We start from the raw sequence: 25445 nt of genomic DNA, 5'->3' as shown, positions 1-25445 counted from the left end.
TCAACCAGATCCACAAGTTTATCTGCATTTTCTGGGTCTCCATGGCTTACCCATTTTTGGATGGCAGTAGGAAGAGCTCTCAGGAAACGATCCATAACAACAAGTTCCACAATGTTTGGTGCGGTCAAAGTCTCTGGCTGCAGCCACTTCCTGCTCAGGTGAATGAGATCATACATTTGAGACCTGGGGTGTTTTCCAACCTGAAAAGTCCAATTATGCACACGCTGAGCCCGGACGGCCAGGGTGACACCCAGCCGTGCCAATATTTCTGTTTTTAGCACCACATAGTCTTTTGCTTGGTCAGGCTCTAGGTCATAATAAGCTTTCTGCGATTCCCCAGTTAACAGAGGGGCCACCAGTCCAGCCCATTGCTCCTTAGGCCACTTTTCCCTTTCAGCAGTCCTTTCAAATGTGGTCAAAAACACCTCCAGATCATCCTCTCCAGTCATTTTTGTCAATAAACGGCTCACACCAAAGGATGCGGTATTATTGTAACCACTTGCTTCATTGGTCTGCGGACGTTGCTGTATTAATGTCTCTATTTTCTGTTGAAAACTCTGCTCTTGCTTCTGTAACAGGTCTATAAAGCGGGCTTCAGATTGCTGCTGGGCTTGTTGCTGAGCTTCCAGACTCTGCAGGTGAGCTTTCTGCTGGGCTGCAAGGCTCTGTTGTTGAGCTGCAAGGCTCTTTTGTAAAGCCGCATTTGTTTGCTGCTGATTTGCATTTGCTAGAGCCAGCTGTCTCAGTATCTCCTCCATGCTGGCCTTTAAAAAAATTGAAAACAAACTGCCCGCATTCTCCACCAACTGTGAGGGGTTAGCTCAGTAGCGGGTGTGTGTGACCCCCTGGATGGGTTCACAACACAAAATCAGGCACAGCAGACAGCGTTGTAGGTGAAAAAAACAAAAGATGCGGTTTATTTATGCTACATGCAGTGATACATATAACAGCCAAACAAAAATAAAACATGAAAATAAATCCTGGTCAGCTTGACCTCTAACTACACACTTAGATTCCCTGTCTAACAACTGAGTGCAGCCTTGTGCTGCACCAGTCCCTGTCTCTGTTGTAGAGGTTTGCCACACAGGCGTTAACTCACCGCACAGAACAGATATCACACTCCCCAGTCTATACAACACAAAACTGGTTCCAGGATGGAGCATCTCCCTAAGCATGCTGGGGTTTTTTGTAGAGGTCTTAATGAGCCCACTTACTTACTTCAGCTGGGCTCATTAACTCTTCCCCTCTAATTGTAAAAGTCTGCATAAAGCCTGAATCTAGGGCACACATATTTCCCATCCTGGATACAACCAGGTGACTTTACCTGCGTGCTGCCACAATACATATATATATATATATATATATATATATATATATATATATATCTATCTATCTATCTATCTATCTATATATATATATATATATATATATATATATATATATATATATATATATATATATATATATTTGGTTGTTTTGGCCAGATTGTGGAAAGAACACCATATGTTGCATTTCTCTTGGGATAATTTAACATAACATATTCCTTGATTTCATTTATTTTTTGATATACTAGACACTTGGCACTTTATTATTGAAGATATCGCAGCACTATCTATTGTATTAGATTTTGAAAAAAAAAGCAATATTTTTTTATCCCCCAAAATATATAATCAAATATTTTCCTCAGTATTCAAAAAAAAAAAAAACACAATAAGCGTATATTGGTTTATGCAAAAGCTATGATCGTGTACAAAATAGGGGATAGTTTTATGGCATTTTTATGATTAAATTTTTTTCTTATTAGTAATGGCGGCGATCTGCAATTTTTATCGTGACTGCGACATTATGGCAAACACATCAGACACTTTTGAAACTATTTTGTGACCATTGTCATTTATACAGTGATCAGTGCTGTAAAAATAAACACTAGGGGGTGATAAAGGGGGTTTAGTGTGTCTTAGTGATTCTAACTGTGCGGGGGTGGGCTTCCACTAACATGACAGCGAACACTGCTCCCGATGACAGGGAGCAGTGATCTCTGTCATGTCACAAGGCAGAACGGGGAAATGCCTTGTTTACATAGGCACTTCCCCATTCTGCAGCTCCGTGGCCCGATCCCTGGGACACCGGCAGACTTGAAGTTTGCGGATCCTGTGAGTGCTAGACCCGCCAATTAAAGGGGACATACAGGTATATCGGCGTGCAGCGGTTGGTAAGTGGTTAAACTGTGAAGGGTGTTCTTCACTGTTAGAGCAATAAGAATGTAGAACTCTCTCCCACAATTGGTGGTGGATGCAGGGAGTATGGATATCTTTAAAAGACTCTTATTCCGCGTACACACGATCAGAATTTTCGACAGTAAAGGTCTGACAGAAAGAATCTGTTGGACAATTCGATCGTATGTGGGCTCCATCGGACCTTTGCTGTCCAAAAATCTGAAATAGAAGATGTTTCAAATTTTTCCGCCGGAACTCTGTCGAAAGTCAGTTGGGAAGACCGTCGGACCTAGTCTGCTTGAAAGTCCGGTCGTGTGTACGTGGAATTAGATATACATCTTAAAGGACACAACATACAGGGATATGGGAAATCATTCTAGACACTGATACATGCACCTACACGAGTTGAACTGGAAGGATTATTGTCTATTTTTCAGTCTTACCGACTATGTAACTATGTAAGCCCAAAACCAAAATTGTAATATATTCCAGTTTACCAATTCATAGATGTTGTAGCTGCATAATTCCCCCCCCCCCCTTTTCACCTGGTGATCAGGCCAGTAACACACATCATATATAGTTGCCCCCCCCCCCCCCCCATTCTGGATGAATAAGCACATGGGGCACCTTTGGACAGCAGCATTATCAGTCTAGGATGTGTGTGTGTGTGTTAGATGCTTTAGCAGATTTAGATACATTAACACATTTAAACTAACTCCAGCTCATATTACATGAAAGGTTGGGAAAAGAGTTTTACATGAATAAATAAAAGCTGATCATTATAAAAACCCATGTCAGTGGTAAATGGTTTGTCTCAACCAACTTAACTGATACATTTGTACAAGAGCTTGTTCTGTTGAAAAATTACAAACCTACTGACAGGATCACCAAATGAAAATAAAGGTAAGAAAGCCCAAAAAAAAAAAAAAAAAAAATGCAGTTACGACATCCTAAGAATTGGTAAATTGCAATATAATAAATGTTTGATAGAAGGAGTGAGTAGAGTGATGCAGAGATAAGCTCATTGGTGTGCTGCCTCCCCTTTCTTGTGTAATATATCTTTCCTGACAGACTGCAAGGCAGTCTACTCATGGGTTGAAGTAACTGATCAATTCACTCTATTCTTATTATTATCAGTTATGTATTCCTTTGTTTAGTCCCTATAGTTTAGCTATCAATCAATAAGCCAAGCACATGTTATTGTTACTATCACAATGCTATCACCCTTGGCTATGAAATCAATACACGTTTAAGGTCAATTAAATCTCATTTATTTCCCAAGGAAATAAGGAAAATGTGCATCAAGTATCAATAAAAGTTACAATAATATACATAGCATACAATCACAGTGCAATCTAAGCCATACTTATCCGACCTTCGCAGCCACACCTCATGACTGGATCTCCTGATGGAATACAGAGGGACAGAGAGAGACCTCATGGTTGCGAACCTTTTTGTTAAACATACCTCACCCATACCACACCCTACTGCCAGTCCCATTTGGTTTGGACCAATCAGTGTTCACATGACAGCCCTCCTAATATCACTGACTGTTCTGCCATATTTGGCTTTGTGGCCAGTCCCATCTGATGTGCCCTGGGCCGTCTTTGTCATCAATCTCTTTGAAGCTTGTGTTCACCATTTGGGCTGAAGGTAACTCCTTTGATATGCAGATTCTGCCACATTCCTCTACACATTCTAAACATGTGTCATGCAAACATCAACATGGCTGAGTTCGGCTGTACAAACAGCGGTGTAGATGTATAATAATAATTCCTGTCTGATTCCAACATGGGTTAATCCCGTCTCCTCATATCTCATAGCCAGAAGCTGTGTTTCTTTTTTGTCCTCCTTTTAGGACCAAGGTGAAGTCTTACCTTTTTATGAAGCTTTCCGCGTTCCAGTCCTGGAAGCATCTCCCAGTCCCAGGTCTGATTCGATTGTGCCATTGTGTTAAAGTATGCAGCATTCATTAAAATGCCAGGCGTATCTCTGTGTCTGTATGTCCTCTCTCCTTCTTGGGCTCCGGTGACTATGGCCATGGTGGCTGGAACGCACCTGCGTTCCAATTTGCCACTTCAGTAGGTTTCCTGGACCCATCTGCGCATCTATAGGCCACGAGTGAAACCGAAGCTTAGTCCACACATGCGTGGTTCCGGCAAGATGTTAGCAGTCATGCATGCATAAGGCCACCACCTTGTGACGACATTTCCGGTGCAGGCGTGCTGAGGGCGTAGTGACATCATCAGCGGCAGCTAATTTAAACAGCTGTCAGAGTGTCGTTCTTTGGTTTATACTGTGGGCTTGGTGGTTTTCCCCAGGAACTTCTGGCTTGCTACTGGGTAAGTGCCCTTACTGATGGCTTGATGGTTGATTGCTGTTACAGTAGTCTCATCCATTCTGATGATTTCTTTGCAGTTTTCCTTTATCCTATCCTGTTCTGCTATGGATGTGTCACCACCCCCCTGTGGCCAAACCTTATGCTGCAGGTACCATTGGTTCCTCTCCTTCCTGTTTTGTTTGAGTTCACTCATCCAGGAGCTGTTAACCCTTCATTTTCCTCTCAGCCCTTCTAAGTCTGAACACCAACACATGGCATGTGAAGATAAAGACCATCCTAGATCTCAACATCATCACTCCTCTTCAAGCTCCAGAAGCCATAGATCGTCCTCTAGGTCTAGGCACCACAGAGAAAAGCCCAAAACCAATCTAGGCACCACTCTTACCGCTCTGAAAGGAAGGCCTACTGGGGATGTGGGGTCCAGGTCCCTGAAGGAAAATCACTCTGTGAGCCATGCTATTCTAGAGCTGTGAGAAAGAGAGAGGATGGAGACCAACAAGTGGAAGCACTGGTCAGAAGGTTGGTCCGTGAGTCCCTGAGTAAAGTGGATTCTGACTGTGCCCATAACCTTGCTGACTACACAGTATCGGTCCCTACTAGGGATGATCTTGAGGCTCCAGGCCCAGCTCAGCAGAGAGACATTCCTCAATTGAAGCCTCAGACAGTAAGGTGGAGGTAGAAAGCAACCTGGCGCAGGTTTTGAGTTTGCCTTAGTACCACAGCTGGTCAAAGCAGTCAAAGAAGCTTTGGGGTGGGAAGAGCCATTAGAAGCACCCTCCAAACAGAGTTAATATTTCAAGCACCGCAAAAAAGAATGCCCTAACTTCCCCTTCTTGGGTGAACTTGGTGAAACAATTGCAGATGAATGGGGTGGTGTCAAAAGGAAGAATTCCTTGCTGACAAAAGTATCGAACGTGTATCCATTTAGAAGTGAGGATGTGAAACATCTGAAGTCGGCTCATGTAATTGATGCAGCCCTAATGAGATTGGTGAGGCAGGGCTCATTCCCACTAGAGGATACCGTATCCTTTAGGGATGGCCTTGAGAGGAAAATCAATATCAGACGTATTTTCCAAGTCCCTGGGGAGCCACCACACAGATGTCTGACATGTGCTTCAGAAACTAAAAGAGATCAATCTCTATTATAAACTGAAGAAGTGCGAGTTCCATCATGAACAGGTTAAATTCCTGGGTTATGTCATTTCCACTGCTGGTTTCATAATGGACCCAGAGAAACTTTCGGCAGTTCTGCAGTGGCCCCGATCCTTGGATTTAATTCCTCTGCAGCATTTCCTGGGCTTTGACAACTATTATCGGATTCATAACTTCTCGTCTCTGGTCAAGCCCCTGACTGATATGACCAGAAAGAATGGTAACCCATAGAGTTGGTCTCCGGAGTCCATTAAGGCTGCCTTTGTTTCTGCTCTTGTGTTGGCATATCCTGATCCTACGTTACCTTTTTATCCTTGAGGTTGATGCTTCTGAGACTGGTGGTGGTGCCCTTCTGTCTCAACGTCATATCTCTGAGAGCGCTATGCATCCTTGTGGCTACTTTTCCAAGAAATTGTCACCTGCGGAGTGCAATTACGAGATTGGTAACAGAGAGCTGTTGGTGATCATTTTAGCCCTGAAAGAATGAAGACATCTCCTCGAAGGTACCACTGTGCCGGTTCTCATTCTTACCGACCATTAGAATCTCACATTCTTGTTTAAAGCTAAACACCTCTCTTCCAGAAGGGCGTGATGGGCTCTTTTCTTGTCAAGTTTCATATTCTGGCTATGGTTCACACCAGTCTCCCTTCTCTTTTGGGTGACAAAATTCTTGCTGCTCAGGTCCATGCTCATTTCCCAACAATTCTGGTGGCCTAGTCTACGTGCTGATGTAACTGCCTTCATAGCTGCCCGTTCTGTGTGTGCTCCACAACAGTGTGTATATGTAATGACAGATCATGTGTGACATGTACCTTGGAGGTGAGCCTGACATGCAGAAGGAGACCTCTTGTATGGCTCTGGTTCCAGGTTCACTTGTGGGCTGATGTGCACAGATGCAGGACTTGTGGGCAGATGTGCACAGATGCAGGACTTGTAGGCAGATGCGCACGGGTGTAGGCGGGTGCAGGGTCGGACACGCCAGGTCACAGCAGCGGATCAGTCAGACAGAAGCAGCAGGCAGAGAATGGTCACGTTCAGGCAGAATCAGCAACGGGAGATCAAACAGGAACACTGAACAGGTCAAAGACAAGCCAAAGGGTCAGGACTGGAGACAGCAGCGAGGTCAGGTAAAGCCGAGTAACACTGGAGCAGATGCAGGTTCAAGATCGGGTACAGGATGAGCTGCAGATCAGACAGCAAGAATGCATTCTGAAGAGGCCCCTTTTAAAGATCACTGGGCGTCAAAGCTGAATTACTGTGCACGCGTTCACGATCTACGCATGCACTGGCGCACATCTATTCACTGCTGAAGGCCTGTGGGCTGGAACATATCCCAATGGACCCGTGAGTCCGCGGCCAGTTGCAGAGCCATGCGCAGTACGTCCATGACAATATGACACTTAGATTGCACACAGGTGGACATAATTTCAATAATTATGTGACTTCTAAAGGTAATTGGTTGCACCAGAGCTTTTTATGGGCTTCATAACAAAGGGGGTGAACACATACACACACACCAATTATCTTTTTTTTTCCTGAAAAATAGTTTTATGTGTATATTTTTCTAATTTTACTTCACCAACTTAGACTTTTGTGTTCTGATCCATCACATATAATTCAGATTAAAAAAACATTGAACTAAAGGCTGCAATGTAACAAAATAGGTAAAAAAGCCAGGGGGGTGAATACTTTTGCAAGGCACTGTAGCTCTCTGGGATACAAAGAGCCATTACTAACTTTTTTCCCTGATCAGGTAGTTTTGATTCCTATGCTGGGTTCAAACCCAAAGTAGTGTCTGTATTTCATGAAAATCAGAAGATTGCTCTTACAACGTTCAGGTCAGCTGAAAATTTCAATCTTCATCCTCTGGATGTTGGTGAAGCTTTGAGACAGTATCTAGAAGCCACAGTTCCGTTTCGTAATTCTGATCATCTATTCATTCTTTTCCATGGAAAGAACAAGGGCTTTTGTGCCTCTTCCAAATCTATTGCAGCGTGGATTGTTCAGGCCATTCCGTGGGTCTACAAAGCTAAGGGCTTGACGTCTCCAGAGGCGGTGACCTCTCATTCAACCAGAAGTGCGTCGACATCACGGGCGGCTTCCCAACACATGGCTCCAGAAGTAATTTGCAAGGTGACCTTGTGGTCTTCAATTAATACGTTCATGGCGCACTACTGCGTAGAAGCAGCCTCTTTGTCTTCTGTTAAATTTGATTTACACATTCTGTCTGTTGTTGGTGCTAATTAAACCTTTTCTTTTGTCCAGCACTTTGCCCACCCGGGTGTGTATGGCTAGTTATTTCCCACATGTAGGCTGCCATGGTGTCTGTCAGGAAAACTTCCTACCAAATACTTACCATAATTTTCCTTTCCTTATGGAATCCATGAAAGCAGGAATTCCCTCCCATTGGCTGGAGTAGGCTAAATTATGGAACACGGCCTCTGGCCCAGAACAAAGATTTATGGGAGAGGGGTCCTATGAGGTATGAGGGGGCAGGATTAGCCCACATGTAGGCTGCCATGTCCATCAGGAAAGAAAATTTATGGTAAGTATTTGATAAGAAATATTCTGTTTTATTGTCAAGCTAAAAGGAATAAGCAATACATAATAGGGTAGGTACATGAAGGATTATACAAGATTCACTTGTCCCACACAGGGGTTCTCCAGTTTCATTTGACAAAAGCTGTAGAGCATATTCCATGGTATTATCTCTGTTGTTTTGACATACAATCAAGTAGTTGCTGGGAGTCCTTTTGTATCAAAGCTTGGGAGTGTAATGTGCATGGTACAGGAATTACACAGACTAGTGGTCAACTACAAACTGCATTTCCTGGAGAAAATGCGTGAGAATGCTGAATAGCATCAAAACTGCCCCATCATACTGCCCATCATATTCCTCTATTATAAATCAGTACATGGTGTGTCTGTGCTCTTCCCCAGGCTCTGTACTCTGAGATGCTCCAGCCACCTCCCCCCACTGCCCATCACTGTGTATAAGAAGCTTTGGTAACTATGGAAACAAAACACTATGGAAACAAAACAGACAACAAAAGTCTGGATGCCCTAAATTTAATGACATTTTCTGAAATGTTCACTAAACTTAAACAGCTTTTTCTCAAAAACTGTAAGCCCTTGTACACACGGTCGGACATTCTGACAACCAAATCCATTGGATTTTGTCCAACGGATTTTGTCCGAAACTGTTGCATACACACGGTTGGACAAAGTTGTCGGAAAATCCGATTGTACATAACGTGATGACGTTATTTCGTTACAACGGGACTACGTTCAGGCTAGTAGCCAATAGCTTTGGTCTAAGAATTTGATCTGAGCATGCGTGGCACTTTGTCCGTCGGAGTAGGCTACACATGATCGGAGTATGTCCGATCAGAGCATTTTTTCTGAAAATTTCACCGGCAAGTTGGAAAAGTTGGTCCGTCGGATATTCCGACAAACAGTCCGATGGAGACCACACACAGTCGGAATATCCGACAAAACTTTCCGATAGGACACATTCCGTCGGAATCTCCGACCGTGTGTACAAGGGCTAAAAGATATCAAACTGAAATATAGAGCCAGATAGCTGAATATTTTGTGAACATTTTAAAGTTTGTTTGGTAGGTGAAAGTATGAAGGAGCTGAAACTTTTGGTAGCTGAAGAAGATTTTAAGGATTTTAAGCATGTTCTCGTTGACTTCAATGTTAAAAAAAAGTGTTAAAAAGCTTAATATTTTATAAAGTATAAATAGTAGAAAAAAATTTGAAGAAGTCCCATCATCAGCTGAACATTTTAAAAGTTGAATGGCTTTAATAGCTGAAAGTATGCAGAAGTTACGCAGAGCCAAAAAACGTACGGAATAATAATAAAAAGATGATGATGATTAATAAATAAAAAAACAAATAACAATAATGGGACTGCTAAAGCATTCCCACTAATAAGAAATATAAGGTAAAGAGCTGAAAAAGGAATGGGGAAAGTAAAAACATTCAACTGATTGTCAACTGAACATCTCAAACAAACTGAGTCCAAAGTGGCAAAAAAAATATTTTGAAATTGCATGCGAATGTTTGGTGGTGAAACAGGTAAAACATGGTAGGTACAATCTTCTACCAATTATTGCACCATATACAACACATACAGTATTTTATGGAGCTTATTTGTGTATTTTCATACATTATTCCAAGGGATTGTTTAATGCAAATGTGGTCTAGAGGCCAACGTAATTATCAAGGAGTTTTGAAGGTCATTAGTAAGTAATATATCCAGCTAGCTGAAATGGTATAAAATATCTCCTGTCTTGTTAGGATCCATTTTTTATCTTCATTGCCTCAACTACTATTTACCTTCCAATCTAATATAGTAGGGCAGTGTTCAAGTTTAGGAAAATAGGGAATTAGACTTTTAGCTGCATTTAAAAGAAGAAACTATCTTTATTACCTTTAAATAGAAGCATAAGTGTTGTGGAACAGGAATGGTCTCCTCCTTCAGGCAGTCTCATCCCCCCACAGTTAGAAACAATCCTTAGGACACACATTTAATCCCTTGATCGCTCCCTAGTGTTAACCCCTTCCCTACCAATGACATTTATACAGTAATCAGTGGGTATTTTTAGCTCTGATCACTGTATAAAGGTCAACGGTACCAATAGTGTCAAAAGCATCTAATCTGTTTGCTGTAATGTTGCAGTCCCGATAAAAAATGCAGATCGACGCCATTGCTAATAAAAAAATAATAATAATAAAAATGCCATAAATCCATAGACGCTATAACTTTTGCACAAACCAATCAATATACCCTTATTGTGATTTATTTATTTTTTTTACCAAAAATATGTAGAAGAATACACATCAGCCTAAACTGATGACATTTTTTTTTCTTCTTTTTTTCATTTTGGATATTTATTATAGCAGAAAGTTAAAAATTAGTTTTTTTTAAAGATTGTCACTCTTTTTGTTTATAGCGCAAAAAAAAAAAAAACACTGAGGTGATCAAATACCACCAAAAGAAAGCTCTATTTGTGTGGAAAAAAAGACATTCATTTTGTTTGGGTACAGCATTGCATGATCGTGCAATTGTCAGTTAAAGTGACGCAGTGCCGTATCACAAAAAAAGGCCTGGTCATTAAGGGGGCAAATCCTTCCAGGGCTGAAGTGGTTAAGAACTTACTAAATAAAGGTATTGGCCAGTGCATTCCAACAGGAAATATGTTTAAAAGAGCTACAAATAATCCTGGGTGGCTAAACTCGACCATAAAAATGAATGAAAGGAAAAGAAAAGGCCTTTAAAAAATCCTTGAGGGGTCATCATCAGCATTCCAACAATACAAAGAATACAATAAAAAATGTAAGAGCACAATCAGGGCAGCTAAAGTAGACCACAAAAGGCACATACCGGAGGAGAGTAAAAAAAAAAAGAACCTCTTTAAATATATTAACAGTAAGAAAGGGAGCCGAGAAAATATTGGCCCCATTAAGGATGATGAAGGGAAATTGGTTACAAAAGACAAGAGAAGGCACATGCATTCTTCTCCTCAGTTTTCACAAAGGAAACGGGGGGTATAGTAACCAAGACTGTAATGTTAATAACACATCACAGTACCCTCATGGCTAACAGAAGACAGGACCAGATGGCTTACAACCGAGGGTCCTTAACCATCTCAATACAGTGCATTTTCACCCCCTTCCTGCCCAAGCCATTTTTCAGCTTTCAGCGCTGTCTCAATTTGAATGACAATTGTGCGGTCATACAACACTGTAGCCAGATGAAATTATCATTTTTTTATCATCTTTTACTTTTTGCTATAACCCATTTCCAATTTTTTTTTAAACACATTTTTTCCTCAGTTTAGGCCAATATGTATAATACAGATTTTTGGTAAAAAAATTGCAATAAGCGTATATTGATTGGTTTGCACAAAAGTTCTAGCGACTACAAAATAGAGGATAGATTTATAGCATTTTTATTATTATTATTTTTTTTTTTACTAGTAATTGCAGTGATCTGCGATTTTTATTGTGACTGCGATATTGCGGGGGACATATCGGACACTTTTGACACATTTTTGGGAACATTCACATTTATACAGCGATCCGTGCTATAAAAATGCATTGATTACTGTATAAATGTTACTAGCAGGGAAGGGGTTAACCACTAGGGGGTGATCAAGGAGTTAATATGTTCCCTGGGAGTGATTCTAGCTGTAGGGGGAGGGGATTGACAAGGGGAGGAGACAGATCGTTGTTTCTCTGTACTGAGAATACACCATCGGTCTCCTCTCCTCTGACAGGACTGTGGATCTATGTGTTTACATACACAGATCCACAGTCCTGCTGTGTTACTGGGCAATCACGGGTGCCCGGGGCGGGCATCGAGTCCCCAGTCCCTTAGCGGGCGCGCGCCCTCTGTTGGGCCGAAAAGGCGAGGGCGTCATATGACGGCCTCCCACCACGAGAACTGGGCCACCTGGCCATCAATTGACAGCCGGCAAGCAGTTGAGGAACTCAGTCAGGTGATAGCTAGACCATTGTTCCTAATTTTTATGGCCAATTTACTTTTTGGAATGGTACTGGCTGATTGGATAAAAAAGCCTACGTGGTACCAATATTTAAAAAAGGGCCAAGATATATCCCTGGAAACTACAGGCCAGTCAGCCTAACATCGATAGTATGTAAGCTAATAGAGGGGATGATAAGGGACTATATCCAAGATTTTAGTAATGAGTAATTGTATCATTAGTGGTAATCAGCACGGATTCATGAAGAATTGTTCTTGCCAGACCAACCTATTAATGTTCTTTGAAGAAGTGAGCTGCCATCTAGATAGAGGAAGGCCTGTGGTGTATCTGGATTTTGTAAAGGCATTTGATACAGTTCCCCACAAACATTTACTTTACAAATTGAGGTCTGTTGGCATGGACCATAGGATGTACTTGGATTGAAAACTGGCTACAGGGGTGGGTCCAAAGGGTGATGATAAATAGCGAGTACTCAGAATGGTCCGGTGTGGTAAGTGGGGGCCCACAAGGATCTGACCTATCAGATTTTCTGCTGAGCCTTTCCTTCAGATTTACCAAAGCCATATAATATGAGGTCAGACCTTAGTTTGACCTTAGTTTCAAATTGTATGCAATCAGGCAGACAAAAATCTGGCGAAAATCTGATAGTGTGTATGGGGCTTTACTGACCATAAGAATCTTACATTTTTGTCTGGGGCTAAATGCCTCTCTCCCCGAAGGGCGCAATGGGCACTTTTCTTGTCTAGTTTCAACTACATTGTCTCATTCTTAACTGGTACTAAGAATGTAAGGGCTGACACTTTGTTGCAACAATTTTCCTCCACTTCCAAGATGGAGTCGGTTCCGGTTCCTGCGATTCCTCCTGATTATATTCTGGCTACGGTTCACACCAGTCTCACTTCTCATTTGGGTGACAAAATTCTTGCTGCTCAGGTCCATGCTCCTCCTGAGAAACCTTGTGACCGCTGCTTTTTCCCAGAGAGTCTCCATACTGCCGTGCTCCAGACTTACCATTCTCCCAAGGCTGCTGGCCACCCTGGGAAGAATCAACTCTTTTGGGCCATTTCCCAACAATTCTGGTGGCCTAGTCTACGTGCTGATGTAACTGCCTTTGTAGCTGTCTGTTCTATGTGTGCCCGGGGTAAGACCCCACGACACCTTTCAGTGGGCCTCCTACAACCCATACTGTCTATGGATTTCATTGTGGGGTTACCCCAACTCCCAGGGCAACACAGTTATCCTTATGGTGGTTGACCAGTTCTCGAAAATGTCTCATTGTATTCCACTTAAGAAGTTGCTCACTTCTTCTAAGGAACTGGCTTCCATTTTTGCTTGGCAGAGCTTTCTCTTACATGGGCTACCCAAAGTGATTGTCTCGGACAGGGAAAGTCAGTTTGTGTCCCAGTTCTGGCGAGCCTTTTGTCCAATGTTGGGAATTCAGCTGGCTTTCTCCTCTGCATATCACCCATAGTCTAATGGGACCACAGAACGAGCTAATCAGTCCTTGAAGCAATTCCTACCTTGCTATATTTCTGACCATCGTAACAACTGGTCAGACCTCTTACCGTGGGCAGAGTTCACTCACAATAGGGCTTTGAATTCTGCTTCCCGATTGTCCCCGCTTATGGCGAACTATGGTTTCCAATCTTCCATGTTGCCTGACTCATTCGTTCCTCAGAGTATTCCTGCTTTAGAGGAGCATCTCCGTGGTCTTCATTCCTCTTTAGCACAAGTCTAGGAGGCTTTACAACATGCTAATGATAGGTACAGACTCCATGCTGACCGCAGACTCCTGCCTGCGCCCAGGGCCAATCCTAGAGTCACAGGTGCCTGGGTGCAGAAATATATCTGACGCCCCCACATGGTCGTAGTCATCTTACTAACTCCTCCACTTTACTAATGTTTCTATGGCAACAACTCCACCTCTCCATCTGTAAGCCCCACCACTTTGTTTTATGGCACTTGACACCCTCCCGCTACTCAGCCTAATGGACCCAGTGGACATTAGCCCATCTGCCTGTACAACCTCCAGCATGGTATCGTATAACCCGTTATGGGTTTAATTTTACATTGTGTACAACTTTGTACTGTGAACAATACATTTTATCTTTTTAGCCTTTACCATTGGCTCAGGTTTTATATACTTTGAGGATCTATAGTCATCCACTCCCATCCATATAATGCTGTCATCCTTTCTGTTAGTGAACATAACAGCTAGGCAACTGCAATTTCAAAAGGACATCAGAAAGAGTAGCCAATATTCTTTTTTACTTTAAAGGCTGATCAAATAGCCGTTACATCTGGAGGAAAAGAAATTGAACCTCTACATACGGAAAGGCTTCTTCACCTTAAGAGCTCTGAAAATGTAGAATAGACCCCCTCAAGAACTAGTTCTGACCAGCTTAGCAGATTGTTTAAAGAAAAAAAAATTTAGATTCATTCCCAAATTCACAGAATATAACTGGATACTAATAGTCATTGGTAATAACACCAGGGGTAGTTGATCCAAGGAATATCTGATTGCTTTCTGGGGGTTCAGAAAATATTTTTTTTCTCGCTTTGTTTTTTTTTTTTTATTTGCCTTTGCCCTTATACACACGATCGGAGATTCCGACGGAATGTGTCCGATCAGAGCGTTTTGTCGGATATTCCGACTGTGTGTGGTATGCATCGGACTGTTTCCGTCGGAATATCCGTCGGACCAAATTTTCCAACTTTCCGGAAATATTTTCCGACAAAATCCTCCGAACGGACATACTCCGATCATGTGTAGAGAATTCCGATCGGACAAAGTGCCAGGCATGCTCAGATCAAATTCCTACATCAAAGCTATTGGCTACTAGCCTGAACGTAGTCCCATCGTAACAAAATAACGTCATCACGTTCTGAACGTTCGGATACAACAGTTTCGGACAATCCGACGGATTTGGTTGTCGGAATCTCCGATCGTGTGTACAAGGGCTTTCTCTGAGTCAACTGTTTGAATGTCATTGTGTGTATAGGGGTTTTCGATTCGTTTTTCTATTGGTTTAACTAAAAGGATTTGTGAAACTATGTATATATATATATATATATATATATATATATATATATATATATATATATATACTATATATATATACTATATAATAACCTTAACTGATATTTTTGTATCTTCATACAGTGGTTTGCCCAATACCCTGCATGAATGGTGGCCAGTGCTCTTCCAACAATCACTGCCTGTGCCCATCTGAATTCACAGGAAGATTTTGTCAATTCCCTGCGGTACCTGGAGGTAGTGGATCACGAAGCCAGGGTGAGGTAACTGAAACAGAAGGAATAGAGTCATCATCAGGAAAACATGCAGTATATGCTGTGCAAGTGATTACTGGAGATGATGATCCCGAAGGGAGAGGTGTGAAAATCAGTCAGTCAGCTCTTACTGTACCACTCGGACCTGGACACAGTTCTGCAGAAGGTATTTTACATTATAATAATAATGCAAGCATGTTTTTATATATAACAAGTATTGTTTGTTTGTTTCTACTATTTTTGAATTTTTAAGGGACCTATTGAAACCTTTAAAGGACTACATGAAATAATTACTTACATGTCACAATATAAAGCAATGGCATATGTTAAAACCACAGGTCTTTTTATAAATTGACGGTGACTAAGAATGTTCTCTCAGGATCAGTTCACACTACAATTTCTGCGTTCTCGATGTGTTTCTGCATTCACACTATTGGTGTGCTCCATTGCTTTTTGGATGTGTTCCAATGCCCATTTTCCCCTCTTTTTCTTTATTTTAGCTGAGGACATGTGCTTTCTGGTGTGTTTTTGATGCATTTTGCCACTTTTCAGATGCATTCCATAAAGAAAAAAATGCAACATGTTCTGCTTTTGTTAACTGCACTGGAATGCACTGCACTGATGTGAACTAGGACCATTGGAATACAGGTTAAACACTGTCCATGTGTTTTCAATGCAGAATAAAAACATACTGGACTGCATCTGGTGTGAACCAGCCCTCAAGGTCTGCCTAAAGCCCCGTACACACGAGAGGACTTATGTCCGACAGACTTCCGAAGGAGTTCTGCCGGAGTTCCGACAGAGTTCTGACGGACTTTTCGACTGAGCGGACTTGGCCACACACAATCACACTAAACTCAGACGGATTCGAACGTGATGACGTACGACTCGACTCGAATAAGGAAGTTCATAGCCAGTAGCCAATAGCTGCCCTAGCGTCGGTTTTAGTCCGTCGGAATAGCATACACACGAGCGAATTTTTCGAAGGGACCGGGTCCGGCGGAGTTCCGTCTGAAAAATTTGAAGCATGTTCCATATTCTAAAGTCCGTCAGACTTTGGCGAATCAAAAGTCCGTTGCAGCCCACACACGATCGAATAGTCTGACGGAATCAGTCCGTCGGACTTTGGATGTTGAAAAGTCCGCTCGTGTGTACGCGGCATAAGAGGAACATGCTCTTAGCCCCTGTACACATGGTCGGAGATTCTGCCAACCAAATCCGTCGGATTTTGTCCATCAGATTTAGTCTGACGGATTGTGTCCGAAACTGTTGCATACACACGGTCGGACTAAGTTGTCGAAAAATCCGATCTTTCAGAACGTGATGACGTAATTTCGTTACGATGGGACTACATTCAGGCTAGTAGCCAATAGCTTTGATGTAGGAATTTGATCTGAGCATGTGTGGCACTTGGTCCAATCAAAATTCTCTACACATGATCGGATTACGTCCGACCAGCCCAGTTGGTCGGGAAATATTTCCAACATGTTGGAAAATTGGGTCCGACGGAGATTCGGATGGAATCAGTCCGATGCATACCACACACAGTCGGATTATCTGATGACACGGTCCGATAAGATGCATTCCGATGGATTCTCCGACCGTGTGTACGCGGCATTAGAATGATGTCATCTGAGTATGGTTGGGGCAGCATGAAGTATAAAAGGAAGTTGAAGGCAAATCTATGACTGACGATGATGTATTTTTAGACTGACTGATTACAGGAAGAGGAACTGAGCTGGGTAATTAATTTCTACACTAGTGAGTCACCCAGGGATAGAACGCAGGGGCATGAGGTGTATGAGACAAATATTGTACACAAAGCCAAGAACATAAAGGCTACTATGTAGACTAGTAGAGATCTACTTTCTTGTTATAGGGTAGTAATGAAGCATTTAGATGTTTCATCAAACACCCCCACTTCATGTTATTCACAGCTGCTCTGCCCACTACTGCCCACTACTGCTGAATCCAGTTTTTTAATTGACTCACTTCATCCCCCTTCTGGTTTTATCTGGTGCTACACCCACTTGAAGATTTTGACAAGTAATTTAATACAATGTTTTGTTTTGGCTGATGCGCTTCTGACATTGACTGGTTAAGATAACCACTTTTGAAAGCCATCCACTTTTGCAAGTTGCTTTTAACCATACCAATTATTGGTTAGTTTTATGAAACATTTAAAGACTACATGAGGAAATGTAAAAAAATTATTAAAATATGTGCACAAATTTGAAAATCAATATTAAGCAGTTATGTATACATATACAGTGCGTATATTCATTTACAAAAATACAATTTTTAGAATATTTTCACAGTGTCAACCATGTAGATTGAAGTATAGGTAGAGCCGCGTAATCCACAGAACTTTGTTCAGGTGTCGTTAATGCATCTAGAGTTTGCCTTGTAGCTAAATTGCTCACAACTGTGGAGGGTTAGTTTAGCTCAGCTATGGTTTTATGGTTTACATAAAAGGTGCTCCAGCCAAGAGTGGGAGCACATGCATTCTGATGGATAGATGAAGGGCAGGTGACTGGAGGGAGCACACCCCTCAAAGGTACAGGAACACACTGAACACCCAGCACATTGCACTATGGCAGCAAATGTGTCAGTGCGTTGCCTGTCCAATATGTCAACAATACAAAAAAAGGTCCCCGCCCTCACCTATAACTGGTCTTCACAGTAAGGAGCACTGGAAGCGCAAATGCATGTCAAATAAAACCAAGCTCAACTTAGCAACCAGCCTGTGACCAACCGAATTGACCTGTCTAACAGTATGCGTTAAAAACAGGGGTTTAGTTGCACACATTTGAAAATACATGCGTAAGCTGCAGGCCCTGGCAAGGCACCTTGTATCCTGCAGACCCTACCCCTAACTTTTAGGAGTCTCCACAGTGGGAGCAAAGTGGGAAGTATAGGTAGAGCCCCATAATTCACAGAATTTTGTTTAGGTGTCTTTAATGCATCTAGAGTTTGCCTTGTTGCCAAATTGCTCACAACAGTGGAGGGTTAGTTTAGCTCAGCTATGGTTTACATAAAAGGTGCTCCAGCCATGAGGTATTTTTTTAAATATATATATTTTTTTTTATGTTAACCACTTGACCACTGAGCACTTAAAGAGGAAGTAAAGGCAAAAAAAAAAAACACACCCTGTAAGGCAAAGGCATAATGAGCTAGTATGCATAGCATACTAGCTCATTATGAATAACTTACCTGAGAACGAAGCCCCCGAAGTGGTCCTCCGTCTTCCTCTTCGCCGCTGCCATGTATCCCGGAGCAACTTCCTGGTCTCGCTGCCCTGGCGCTGTGATCACAGCGCCGGAGCCACGATGACGTCACTCCCGCGCATGTGCACGGGAGCCGACACTCGCGGCATATTGCCGCGATCTGCGGCCTGCCCAGTGCGCCTGCTCGCCGCTGTCTATGGCACATGCGCCGTAGACAGCGGTGGCTGTCTTCGTGTAAATATCTCCTAAACTGTATAGGTTTAGGATATATTTCTTGGACCTACAGGTAAGCCTTAATCTAGGCTTACCTGTAGGTCAAAGTTGGTTGTAAGGGTTTACAACCACTTTAAACCCCCCTGCCTAACCAGACCAATTTTCAGCTTCCAGTGCTCTCACAATTTGAGTGACAATTACTCAGTCATGCAACACTGTACCCATATGAAATGTTCGTCCTTTTATTCTCACAAATAGAGCTTTCTTTTGGTGGTATTTGATCACCTCTGGGTTTTTTATTTTTTGGTCTATAAATTAAAATAGACCGAAAAAAATGAATTTTTTTCATTTCTATTATAACATTTTGCAAATAAGTAATTTTTCTTCATAAATTTGAGCTACATATCTTTGGTAAAAATAACCCATATTAGTGGATATTATTTAGTCTGTGTGACAGTTATAGAGTCTACAAGCTATGGTGCCAATCACTGAAAATTGATCACATCTGATCACTCCTGATGTACTGACAGTGATCAAACATCTAAATTCTTTAGACCCTAACAAGCCAGGAAAGTACAAATACCCCCCAAATGACCCCTTTTTAGAAAGTAGACATTCCAAGGTATTTAGTAAGAGGCATTAATAGTTTTTTGAAGTTGTAATTTTTTTCCACAATTCTTTGCAAAATGAAGATTTTATTAGAAATGAATTTTCCACACCGAATATAACAGGTTATTTCTCTCACATGGCTTGTACATTCCACAAATGACACCCCAAAATATATTCTGCTATTCCTCCTGAGTATGGCGATACCACATGTGTGAGACTTTTACACACCCTGGCCACATACAGAGGCCCGACATTGAAGTAGCACCTTCAGGCATTCTAGAAGCATAAATGACACATCTAATCTCTCAACCACCTATTATATTTTTGAAGGCCTTGGAGCACTGGAACAATGGAAACGGCCATAACGTGATCCCATGTTGGAAAGCAAACACACCAACATATAATCTATGAAGCATAATGAGTCTTTTGAATGGTTTATTTTTTTCCAGAAGTTTTTGGAAAATGTGGAAATAAAATGAAAACGCATTTTTCTTACACAAAGTTTTCCATTTATAAGATATTTCCAAGGGATAGCATGTACATAGCAAAAATGACACAGAATATATTCTGCTACTCATCCTGAGTATGGCAATACCACTTGTGTGAGCTTTTCACGCAGACTGGCCACATAGAGGCCCAAAAAGAGTACCGTCAGGTGTTCTAGGGACAAAAATTACGCATCTAATTTTCCTTATTATCTGCTGGGCAAAGGGTAAACAAAAGATTTCCTGTGGTTTTGGTAGTGCAGTTGTCCACAGGAGGAGAGCCCTGATCCAGGTAGCAGGCAGGGACGTGGTCATCGACAGTGAATGGAATTGTCCAGGTAGTAGGCAGGAATATTGTCCATAGTCAGTACAGGCAGGGATACTGTCCATATACAGCCCAGGGTCAGTGCAAGTAGAGGCATTGCCAGCAGTGCCAAAATATGGGTCCTGGTAGTAAGCAGGAGCATGGTCCAAGTAGCAGGCCAGGAAAGAATGGGGACAGGGGTAGAGACTTCTCCCACCCAAATCTCTTTGAAGCCTCCAAGTCTCCAGACCCTAATCTGGAAATGAGAAAACTAAAAAAATAGTTTTCTTCATCCAGAAAAACAATTCTGGAGCCCCTCACATATGTAAGACCCCTGTGTTCCCACTAGCATAGCAGGGTAAAAGATCAGTCCAAGAGGCAGGCAAAAAACGTGATCAAACAGTCCAGGGTCAGTTCCAGAGCAGGCAGAGGTAGGTACGGTTTAGCATTAGGCAGAAGCTTTGTCTTATAACAGTCCAGGGTCGGCTCCAGAGAAGGCAGAGGTATGTACAGTTCAGTGCAGTGGCATAAGGGGTGTGAAGGAAAATGACAGGAAATGAGAATTATGTTTACCATACTTCCCTAATAATCTAGAGAAGTATGGTAATGGCGTAAACCACCTATACAGATGCCTGTTTGGGAAGGACGTGGTGTTTCTTGTAACTCCTCCTCTGCAGCACACCCGGCATTTGTTCCGACGTCTATGGCCTGTTTCACAGGGGTGGGGATTTTCTCAGGAAAGTGGCGTTTGTGGAGTCTGCTCACAGAATCAGAGCAAATTTTTTCCGGTGGGCTTTCAGGGTACAAAAGGGCGGAGATAATTTGTTATTGGTAGTGCACATAGGATACAGGGGTCTCGGTAGATTTTTGGTAAATAACATAAGTGTTATACATGGCCAAACTGAAAAAATAAATGGACACTTTTTTATACCAATGGGGGGGGGGATTTTCTTGTGGGAAGGTAGGGTTTAATCATCTGACCATTTAAGTCCACTCCCCCCATGAACAAATTAGTCATAGACACAATCTGGTTTCTGGATTGGCCATTTTTTTCTGGGGACTTCCACGTAGGTGTCATTATGGATTGATGTGAGCATGTGGACATTTCGTCTGTCCCTCCACTTGACAGCCAATAGCTCCTGGTTCCGCAAAGACGCCGTATCCTCTCGTCAAAGCCTTTCAGTGACGGGTTTTTGCGGAAGCCCTTTCTATTGGCTCTAACTGTACCACATGCATAAAAATTATCCAAATTATTATTAATCGAGCCGGCTTTTTTGAACAACAAACCAGTGGTAACGCCAGGAGAGGACAATAGGACACTTGCGGTCGGAACAGAAGTGACGGACTAAATCAGATGACCCCTCTTATTCTACATGCCTGCTTATTTTATGGAAAATGTGAGTGCAAAATCTCTCTGTTTTAGAATGACTTGTGAATAAATTGCTTTTAAAAAATAAATAAATAAATAAATCTACACCCAGAGGCGCCCCCTTCTTCTTCTTTTGTATCTCTGTAATAATCTAGGAGCCTGGTTTCAGCTCCCTGCGGTGGCAGCCCTGCGTGTTGAATTCCCACTTAAGGAACGAAAGGCATTCTCCTGGGACTTGATAACTATACTATCGCTTCATATATTTTTATACAGACAGCCTCTTTGAGCATATTATTATGTGATGTTTGCGCCTTAACTTGTTGTATAAAAATTATCCACATAAAGATGATATCCCTTTCCAAGGAGTGGATAGACAATCTCCCGGACAACTTTTCAGCTGGCTCCAATATACTCTGGGCATTCAGGGGGATGCAGTTAGGAGTCCTTCCCTTCGTACACTAGGAAGGCATAGATGTACCCCGTTGCTCAGTCGCAACGTTTGTACATTTTAACCCCATATCGGGACCTTTTGCTGGGAATAAACTGTTTGATGCCCAGCCTGCCTGAGAATTTTACAAGGGACTCATTCACTGAGATATTCTGGTCGGGGGTATATAACTGGGGGAATTTTTTGAGAGAAATAATTTAGGAGTGGGCGAATTTTAAATCATTTGCCAAAAGTTGGGTCATCTCAGGGAGGGCACTGGGTGTGGTCATTGTAGTGGAGGAACCGCATATTCATAAGGTATCTTGATCTTGGCATAATGGATGAGAAGATTGGCATGTGGTGGATGGGGTTGGTAGACCAATAGGAGTACAATTATTTTTTTTGTGAGTCTCATAGTAAAAGTTAGGCCTAAAAAAATGTTGAATTCCTTTACGGTAAGTTCTCTCCACTCAAAGGGGGACGGGCATAACTAGAACCAGGGTTGCTTACTATGTACTGCTGTGCATAGAGGTTTCACTGGGCCACAATGGACGATAGTAAGTCTTCAGTGAAAATCAAATGAAAAAAAAAAAACAAGCATGGCAAAATTATCGGAGTTCAAGTGGACACCTCGCTGGGCGGTGAAAGGGGGGGTGTTTGCTGCTCCGGAATTATGGGGAAGCCACAGGGGCATGGCCTCTGTCCCTTTGGGGCTTAGATCACACCCTACTGGTGCTTGGCCTTTGTTGCAGTGGCACTGCACTTGAGGTGGACGGCATTGCACTCGAGGTGGACAGTCCTGCGCTCGAAGTGGACAGCCCTGCACTGCTAGTAGAAGGGCTGCTGTTCCATGCCAGAATGCCTTCTTTTCATGGGCACACATTCCTCTTCCTCTTTAGAAGACCCACTGCTTGTAACGGGTTCTTAGGCTGAATCACAATGGGACTGATACTGAGACAGGCTAAGAAGCTGGTAGACCTCCTTGCTGGTAAAATATTATTTGCTATACTGGTGACTGTGTTGCGATTCGTAAACTAGACAGGTGTGGCTGCACTGCTGGGTGTTGGTGAGGGTGCATTGCTGGGTGCTGGTGAGGCTGCACTGCAGAGTACTGATGTGCACTATTGGACATTGTAGTGGCACTAATGAGTTGCACTGATGACATGGTAGTGGCATAGATGGGCACAGGTGTCACCGATTGGCACCGTAGTGGCACTGATTGTATTGTAGTGGCACTGATGGTACAGATGAGCACTGTGGTGGCACTGATGGGCACAGGTGGCACTGGTGAGCACAGACGGCAAGGATGGGCACAGGTGGCACTTATGGGCACATGTAGCATTGATGTGGCACTGTAGTGGCACAGATGAGCACTGATGGGCACAGGTGGCGCTGGTGTGGCACAGATGAGCAATGTAGTGGCACTGGTGGCACAGAGGTGGCACAGATGGCACAGATGTGGCACAGGTGTAGTACTGTTGGACCCTCTATTGCTCTCTTCTCCACTCACGCTGTATCGGTGTGAGGAGCGGAGAGCGTTGAACCCCTGATGACCCTGCTGTGTTTACATTTGTGATCACTCTGTCATTGGATGGAGCGATCACGTGGTAAAGGGCCGCTGTCACTGGCCCTTTACCGCGTTCTGTGTTGCGGCGGGTCCCGTGAACCTGGCGAGCATGGATGTTCCCATGTGCGTGCCCCAGGGGGTCGTGCCGGAGCGTGATTCTGGGAGGAAGTCAATGTATGCCCTCCCAGAGTTATCGAGCCACACTGTAGCCATCATTTGACTATAGTGCGGTCGGTAACTGGTTAAAAATCAATATAAAGCAGTTATGTATACATATACATATATTCATTTACAAAAATTACATTTTAGAATAGTTTCACAGTGGTAACCATGTAGGTTGAAGTATATCAAATAAAACCAAAGAATTTCGAAGCTCAACTTACCAACCAGCCTGCGACCAAATTGACCTGTCTAACAGTATGCTTAAAAACAGGGGTTTAGTTGCACACATTTGAAAATACATGTGTAAGCTGCAGGCCCCGCCACCCTGTATCCTGCAGACCCTACCTCTAACTTTTAAGAGTATCCACAATGGGAGCACAGTGGGAAGTATAGGTAAAGCCACATAATCCACAGAATTTTGTTCAGGTGTCTTTAATGCATCTAGACTTTGCCTGTAGCTAAATTGCCTACAATTGGGGAGGATTAATTTAGCTTAGCCATGGTTTACATGCTCCAGCCATGAGGTATTTTTTCTTTAGATGTTTCCTGGTTTAGTTGGTCCATATCAGATCCACCATATTGGTGCCTGGTATAATTTCACCTTTATATCTTCAACACATATGTGTTTAACTCACATGATCAAATATGTCCTAAACAGATGTATCTTTGATACAAACAGCATCAGGTGATTGAATGATTGTTGAGCAGAATTGGGTGTTAAAATGGCTTTCCTGGCACATCATGGCAGCACACAATGGGTTGTGTCTCCACCCCCACAACCTGATAGGACTTATTAACTATAAATCAAAGACAGACCTGGTTCGCAGCATTCTTCATTTTGTCCTCACCTGATCAGGACAGGAGTCACCAGGAATCCCTTACAGCTGGTCACCTCAGCCAGGTTCAGCCTCTCCTGGGTGGAAGTCCTTCCTGTACAGCCTCTGAATGAGTTATATTAGTTATATGGTTGGAGCCCCATTCTGGTGGTCTCGGGGTGGGGTTTGTTCACGGTTCAGCCTCTCCTAGGTGGAAGTCCTTCCTATACAGCCTCAATACGAGCTATATAGTTGGACCCCCATTCTGGTGGTGTAGACCTGTCGAAGAAAGCTTTAAATAAGCTTTGGTGTAAGTGGCAGCATTTTTCCTTTGCTTTCCATATGTTTTTCCCTTCTTTTCTCTGTTTGTCAGTGCTTTCCTGCACCTGTATGTGTTGTGGGCATTTGCCATTTCCAAGATGGCTGCAGAAGTGCAAGTAAACTCTGAACATTGATGGCAGTAAGTTGTGCGGCCACTGTGGCCAGTTTCCTAGCTTGCCCTTTTCCAAGATCACGGATCTGGTGGACAGATTACTGGGAGGGGCTGGGGAAGACCCGGCTGTCTTGGTGCACGTTGGCACCAATGACAAAGTCAGAGGAAGATGGAGTGTCCTAAAAAAATGATTTTAGGGACTTAGGAGCTACATTGAGGAAAAGGAGGAAAAGGACCTCCAAGGTAGTATTCTCAGAAATACTACCGGTACCTCAAGCCAAACCAGAAAGGCAGAGGGAGATTAGGGAAGTAAACATGT

At 42.7% G+C, this 25445-nt stretch overlaps 1 protein-coding gene across 9 annotated transcripts in view; it reads left to right on the top strand.

The window, feature by feature from the left end:
- LTBP3 (latent transforming growth factor beta binding protein 3) overlaps positions 1-25445 on the top strand; it is a 1616087-nt gene that overhangs the window by 36802 nt on the left and 1553840 nt on the right. For all 9 annotated transcript variants that reach the window (XM_077457876.1, XM_077457830.1, XM_077457857.1 and 6 more), the window contains exon 2: positions 15388-15681. In XM_077457876.1, coding sequence (XP_077314002.1) covers positions 15388-15681 — 294 coding nt within the window. The remainder of the gene's footprint in view (positions 1-15387; positions 15682-25445) is intronic.

Source organism: Lithobates pipiens, unplaced genomic scaffold (assembly GCF_037356315.1).
Source record: "Lithobates pipiens isolate NorthernLeopardFrog02 unplaced genomic scaffold, aLitPip1_a1.2 Scaffold_10, whole genome shotgun sequence".
Classification (NCBI taxonomy): domain Eukaryota; kingdom Metazoa; phylum Chordata; class Amphibia; order Anura; family Ranidae; genus Lithobates; species Lithobates pipiens.
This window is presented reverse-complemented; position numbering and strand designations above follow the sequence as displayed.